The following is a 6,679-nucleotide window of genomic DNA, read 5'->3' as shown; positions in this document are numbered from 1 at the left end:
TAGAGCTCCAAGGAGATTATGTTGAAAAATAAAAAAAAATTTACCCAAAAAAAATTGTTTTTATACTTCATTCTAAGGACTTATTGAACTACCCTCGTATCGTCTTACAGAGGGTGGGTGATTTTAGTAACATGGTTTATCAGATTTCTGATTCTATTTCCTTTTTTATATTAAGTCAATCGGTCCCTTCGTGAGGCAAAAGCTGCATTTGTAGGCCTAGTTCTGCGGCTCAACGTTCTGATGGTTGCCACGGCTTCACAGTGCAACATCAGTTTGCACGTCTAATGCAGTTTATGTTGCGTTAAAATCCAAAAGTAAAACCTTGCTGTTTAGGTGTTCTATTAGTGCACACAGATCATTTGTGATGACCATTTTAGACAGAGAATGCTTTTTGTGTTGGTCCTACATGTCTGAAATTTAGTAAAGCATGACCAAAATTTCTTTTCATGTGCTGTAGCTTTTCTGGAATTTCGCTGTTCGCATCGTCCTTATTAATGTCCGGATGTAGTTTTAGTGGATGATACTTGAAGTATATTATTCCTAGTACCTATGCCTTCAGCTTCAATCAGGTTTTCGTTGTCCACATCTCCCGAGCGGAGTTCATCAATAGAAAGCTGCTGTTCAACTTCCATTTTGATGACAGATATTTTAACAGGTGACAGCAATCTGTTTAAAGATATTGAGCGCTTTTGATCTGTTAGAATATGCTCATTTGTTCTTCTAGCTAGCTCTGGGTACTTAAGTAAGAAGAGTCGACGATGTTCTCTCCTCACATTTTGCTCACTTTTCTCGCCAAAAAATAAAGGTGCACAACATCTCCGTTCATATGGTATGTCCATTTTAATCGCACTTCCATAATAGAGATATACCAATTCCTCTTTCACTGTTGTATCCCACTTGATGCTCTCCTACGGTAATTCTGTCGAGGTGGCTGGCTGCAAATAGCTAATGCTAGCCAGAGCATTCTCAGCAAATGTTCTTGCTGGCCAGCTGTTTGATTAGTGAGATCTGCCTGACCATCTCTCAGCCCACCATCACCACAGTCCCGCATGCTGTATTCCCCAGCGGCGCGGCGCCGGCTCGTCGGGCGTTCAGCGTTCAGGGCTCCTCGCCCTGAACATCATCGGGAAACCACAAGGGTTTAAAAGTCTTTAAAATTATCTCCATTATTATTTATGGGTTTTGGTATTCTTCTAAGTCCCTTTATTTCCTTCCTTAAAATTATTTATTTCAATATCACCTATTTGGGCCCATTATTATCCAAATTCTTTTCTTTTAAGCGTCATTCACTCTACTCACATTCTTTTTATATAATATTTGTCGCCACACTGTTTTATCCAGTCATAAGTTTCTAGCTTCCTTAACGTCCATGCATTTTTCATGCAAGCTCTTGTGTTTCTGTGGATTCTTATATCTGTTCTAATTAGGGTTTTCTTCGCACATTCTAAACATTATTTCCGCAGTCTGCCTCTGGGAACACAATCGTTTACTTTACCGTGATACACTTATGTTGTTATTCGATCATCTTTCATTCAATCAACATGCCCGAACCATCTTAACCGATTTCCTTCCCATATGTCAACTAGTGCCTCTTCTGTTCCACATTATTTGAGGATTATCTCGTTACTTACTTTGTCCATCAAGGTTTTCCCGCATATTATGCGCATGAATCTCATGTCAATTGCGTTAATTTTACTCTTATCTTTTTCTTGATAAGTCCATGTCTCGCTAACGTATAGTATAGTCGATACAAATATAGAATTATGTATTGCCATTTTAGCTTTATTTAATATATTTTTACTTCTGATAAGGGGACCTGCTCTACCGATAAACTTTTTACCCTCCTTTATGGGCCTATCTAACTCCCTGTCTATCTTTTTGTCACTAGTGAACAGGCTACCAAGATATACGTACTTATCAACTTGTTTTATTTTCTCATCATTTACGTCCATGGTTTTCATGCTTGTATTCGTAGTTTGTTCAGCATTCTTTGCAAGTCTTTGATTGAATCTACCATAACAACCTTGTCATCTGCGCAAGCTAGCCCACGTACGGCTACGGTTTCCAGATCTAAGCCTTCTACATCGAAGGGGGCCATTCTTAGACAATGACCCATGAATATAAGGAATAGCCATGAGAACATGACGCATTCTTGGCTAATACGTTGCATAATATCGAGCCCGTCAATTAGCGTTCCATTAACCATTACATTCGCTTTGCTACCAGTATCTATTGATTGTATTGCTTGTAGAAACCATCCATTGACTCCATTCTCTTTAGGAATTCCCAACATTTATTTCTATCCACCTTATCAAATTGTAATATCATAATTTTCGTATAGAGAACGTAAGACCCATTTGTCTGGTCAGAGTTGAACTACTGACGAAGGATTTTGTTTGAAAAACGGCTGAAATTCCTAGTTAGAGAATATCTAATATTAGTGCAAATGGTTGTAAAATTATAACTAGTTTATTTGTTTATTACCAGTATATTTGGCATGCTCTGTTAAAAAGAAATGTTATATAAAGATTTCTTCAAATTAAAATTGAAATTGTATTTCATAAAAGTGTCTTTAAATTTAAAATCGCCTCACATTATTTTTTATATAAGATCTTGATTTGAAGGAATTATGACAATATTTTATTCTTCAGATAATTGAAACCAGAGTGTAGAACTGCAAACCATTAAACTACTGATTGTTGATTTGCATAAATGCATAAAATCTTTTAAGAATTATGCGGACGTCGGTGGAGGACAAATGTGTGTTGCAGGAAATATTGATAATCATATCTGCTATTGTGATAACGGAGGAACGTTTATAATAGTGGAAGCTCTCTAAGGACCTCCTAGATATTAATAAATCGCTTTGTCTCAAAAGGAGCAAAACATTGCAGAAAATCTGCTGCAGTTTACACCTCGGTTTACACGCAAATTTTGGAATGTCTTACCTGAATTTGGGACAACATGCAGCCGTAATTGTAGATAAATTATAGTATCTTATTTTGCATACATTGTCTGGAAAGGGTAGAGCCTACAAAATGTTACAACTTTTTATAAGAGGATAACTCTTCTATATTTCAAACGAGTAGTCAGAATGTAAATTAAAACTCTTTTGGGTGCAAATAAAAAAATCAAATATAATTTGTTATTCCGGATAAATTCGTTTTGATAGATTTAGACACTATGTACACTAGGATTCTTAGAACAGGTTGTCTACTAATATAATTTTAAAGGTCTTTGATATTAGCAATTAATTAATGATGAATTGTTGAAGGGTATTTACAAAAAACTAATTTGTATACAAATAAATAACTTATAAGTAAAAAGTATAATTACTTTTATTTTATCTTCTTATATTTAAAATTTAGTGAATATTTAGGTACAATTAATGTGGATTTTATATGAAATTCTATTTAAAGCACTTCAAATTCCTTACTTTTCAACAAAATAGAATAATTTCGAACCAAATAGTTGAATTTTCAACCAAACGATTAATTTTCTACAAAAAAGACAATTATTCAATGAAATACACCAATTTTCAACCATATATTTGAATTTTTATCTACAAAGATCAATTTAAAAAAAAAATCATTAGTATAATTTTCAGCCAAAAAATTAATTTTTCACAACAACATTACCCGAAATGATGAATTTTCAACTAAAACGATGAATTTTTAAACGATAAGATTAATTTTCAAACAATAAGAATAATTTTATATCAAGAAGATACGATTTAAAAAAATATATATTATAATTTTCAATGAAATAGTCGAATTTTGAACTAAAAAATATCAATTTTTGACTGAAAGGATGAATTTTTAACTAAAATTATTAATTTTCAGCTGGAATAAACGAATTTTCAAGAAAATAGTTGAATCTTCAACTCAAAATGATCATTGAAAGAATCCATACAAATCATGGCTTTTTACGTATTGCTTGAGATAAACGCAAAAGGCCATGATTTTCATGATTTTGTTATGGTTTTACCATGAAGATCGCCTTTCTGTGAGTTTTCACTATCATATTCGTAATCAGCGCTGAAAGTACATAATTATACGGAGTTCAAAGAAAACCAGAGAATTCAACTATTCCGATCTAACTTTTCAGCATGAAATAGATTTTCAATTAAGAAAACATTTTTCAGTCAAGAGAGAAAAAATGCAAACAAACTCTTAAATTTTCAACTAAAAGATGATTTTTCAACTAAGACGGTTAATTTTCCACCAAGAAGTACGAATTTAAAAAAAAACACATCAGCCAGGTACTTGAATTTCTAACTGAAAACTATCAATTTTCCACCAAAAATAGAATAGTTAAATTTTTAGCTAAAAAAGTTAATCTCAAGCCCAAATAACTTTTTTTAAACAAAATAGTTTTAAAAAATCATACAAAGCTACTTTCACAAACAATGCATCATTATTATTCAACTTTATATTGCAATTTAAAAAAATTAAACACACTCCCTGAAAATTCCAGGTTTTCCAGGTAGGGTAGATATCCTGGAATATCAATTATTCAATTGGATCTGCTAATGAATTGGATTTTTTAATAAGGAAACTCTCACTTAAAAAAAGATTTTGCACTTTTATCGATAAATCTCTAGAAGTTTAATACCACACTATAAGTCGTAATCAATCTCGACAGTTAATTTATGCCTAAGATGCATTGCTGCCTGAGGTAGAACGATATTGTTCTTTGGCTACGGAGATAAGGTGACATTCAAACTTACATCAAGTCCGTTATTAACTAAGTTCGAGAAGGAGGAGGTTTAGTTTCTTCTTGAGCTTCTGGAATTTGAACAAAGGAAACAGGTAAATTATTACAATTAACGATTTCTCTGTCTCTATTATTGATTATGATTTTTTTTTAATTGTTAGTTTAGGTAGAATGAACTTTCCGTCATGGCTCTGTTCAATTTTCGTCTGGACTTTTATCTTTGAAGTGGAATTGAGTACAGAATCAGGTGAAATTTGTTTTTGATATTAATAATTGATGGTATGGTTTGTTGACCAGCGAAATGTAGTAAGATTGTTTCCGTTAGTTTAAGGTGTTCATTTTGATTTCTTTTCCATTTTTTAAATTATTGAAACGAATTTTGTAGTATTGGCTGATGTAATGGCACATCCAAATTGGAAACTTCTTGATCGTGAGACTTGTGGCACATCGAATTCAGATCGTATAATTGGAGGAAAAAATGCATCTTTAGGAGCTTATCCATGGATCGCACAAATTGGATACATCACCGATTCAAATCCAAAACTTATTTATAGATGCGGTGCTACTTTGATTAGTAAATTTTATGTGATTACTGCCGCACACTGTGTTGCAGAATTACCTGCAACGTATGTGTTTAAATTTCACGATTAGTATATAAATTTACCTGTGTAATCATTTTTTTCCAATTTAAATTTGAAGCTATAAAACGAAATTGGTATAGAGACGGATTGCGTAAATTCTGGTATCAATGATTGATTGTAGGCTCACAGTAGTTCGTGTTCGGCTAGGAGAGCACAACTCAGATACAAATCCTGATTGTGAAAATGGATACTGCGCTGAACCTGTTCAAGATTTTAAGCCAGAAAATATCATCGCACACAAGGATTACAACAAAACACCCTTTAAGGATGATATAGCAATTATCAGATTAAATGAACCTGTTGTCTTCAATGGTAAGCGGAAATAATTACATTGTATGAATGTATAAAATTGAAATTTTTCGATTCTAACGGCTGCAATAAATTAAAATGTTAATTTAAATTTAAACTTCAATCTTTAAGATTTGAAAATTTTTTTACTCAAGTTGAAAAAATTTTCATGTCTAGTGCTTTTAAACATAATATTTTCAAACATTTTAAAATTGACATATGTGTATTTTTTAAACTCATAAGTACATTTCTGCTTTAAATTGTTTAAAATTTTCTTTGAAACTTTCTCTGTTGTTTAACACTTTTCAATTATGAACATTTAAGACGTCTTTTATAACATGTCTTTCGGTCATCCTAGGGATGCTCTTAAATCGCCTAATGTCAGTACAAAATATGTCCCGTGAACGTCAATGTCTTTAAGACGTCTTTAGGTCATCTTTAGGACATTGGACGTCTCAGGAACGTCCCAAGGACGTTCTTGGGATTTTCAAAGTTTTGTGCCCACTGGGTTTTTAATTTCTTAATGTAAAATATTTTTAATTGAAAAACCAACTCTTGTAAAACGTCCTAATTTTGAAATTTTAACCTCGTACCTTTATCATTTTTAATGATGCTATTTCAAATTGTTTAATTTTTTATGCTTATAATTCAGATTAATTCATTTTGTACGCTTAAATATAAAATTTGTAATTTGAATACCTGAAATTTAGATTTTTTCTAATTTAAAATACTTAATATTTCACAATTTAAAACAATTATGTGTTAAAAAAATATTTTTCAATGTCGACCGACTCGAATTAAATTTTTTAAATCTAAAATTTTCGAAAGAAATTTACTTTTCAAGTTTGCTTACATTTTCTTTTTTAAATTGTGGAAAATTCATATGCTGAAAATTTGAAACAGGTAATTTCTGAACTTTTCAAACAAAGTCATTCATTTTTTGTTTGTATATTTTTGATTGAGTCTGATTTGACCCTTTTAATTTTGTGAGGTTTAAATAGTTCTGCAATTTCCTTAGTTTAAATTTTTGGGGC

General features: G+C 31.9%; 1 protein-coding gene and 1 long non-coding RNA gene across 4 annotated transcripts in view; both read left to right on the top strand.

The window, feature by feature from the left end:
* The window catches only part of LOC117179327, a 9,343-nt gene extending 5,185 nt beyond the window's left edge, over positions 1-4,158 (top strand). The window contains exons 2-4 of one of the 2 annotated variants that reach the window (XR_004467910.1): positions 2,652-2,972; positions 3,843-4,005; positions 4,108-4,158. This is a non-coding gene — a long non-coding RNA (uncharacterized LOC117179327). Of the gene's footprint in view, positions 1-2,651; positions 2,979-3,842; positions 4,006-4,107 lie in introns of both variants that reach the window. The other variant, XR_004467911.1, reaches the window with a different exon arrangement.
* Positions 4,159-4,243: 85 nt separating this feature from the next.
* LOC117179325 (CLIP domain-containing serine protease 2-like) lies at positions 4,244-5,707 on the top strand. 2 transcript variants are annotated; one of them, XM_033370992.1, is made up of 5 exons: positions 4,244-4,261; positions 4,477-4,811; positions 4,878-4,963; positions 5,102-5,342; positions 5,479-5,707. In XM_033370992.1, exons 3-5 carry the CDS (start codon positions 4,888-4,890, stop codon positions 5,681-5,683), a joined length of 522 nt encoding a protein of 173 aa, XP_033226883.1. In that variant the 5' UTR covers positions 4,244-4,261; positions 4,477-4,811; positions 4,878-4,887; the 3' UTR covers positions 5,684-5,707. The 2 variants fall into 2 exon arrangements, with proteins under 2 accessions (XP_033226883.1, XP_033226884.1); XM_033370993.1 differs by lacking the exon at positions 4,244-4,261 and having other exon boundaries at positions 4,883-4,963.
* The last annotated feature ends 972 nt before the right edge of the window (positions 5,708-6,679 follow it).

This window comes from Belonocnema kinseyi, chromosome 9, assembly GCF_010883055.1.
Source record: "Belonocnema kinseyi isolate 2016_QV_RU_SX_M_011 chromosome 9, B_treatae_v1, whole genome shotgun sequence".
NCBI lineage: Eukaryota > Metazoa > Arthropoda > Insecta > Hymenoptera > Cynipidae > Belonocnema > Belonocnema kinseyi.
The sequence above is the reverse complement of the archived record's forward strand: the minus strand, read 5'-3'. Positions and strand labels throughout refer to the sequence as shown.

Excerpts from the sequence above, each read along its gene's own strand:
- LOC117179325 (XM_033370992.1), top strand. The coding sequence starts at position 4,888 with ATGAACTTTCCGTCATGGCTCTGTTCAATTTTCGTCTGGACTTTTATC. Across the intron at positions 4,964-5,101 it reads GGAATTGAGTACAGAATCAG|TATTGGCTGATGTAATGGCA; the intron begins GTGAAATTTGTT and ends CGAATTTTGTAG. Across the intron at positions 5,343-5,478 it reads GTTGCAGAATTACCTGCAAC|GCTCACAGTAGTTCGTGTTC; the intron begins GTATGTGTTTAA and ends GATTGATTGTAG.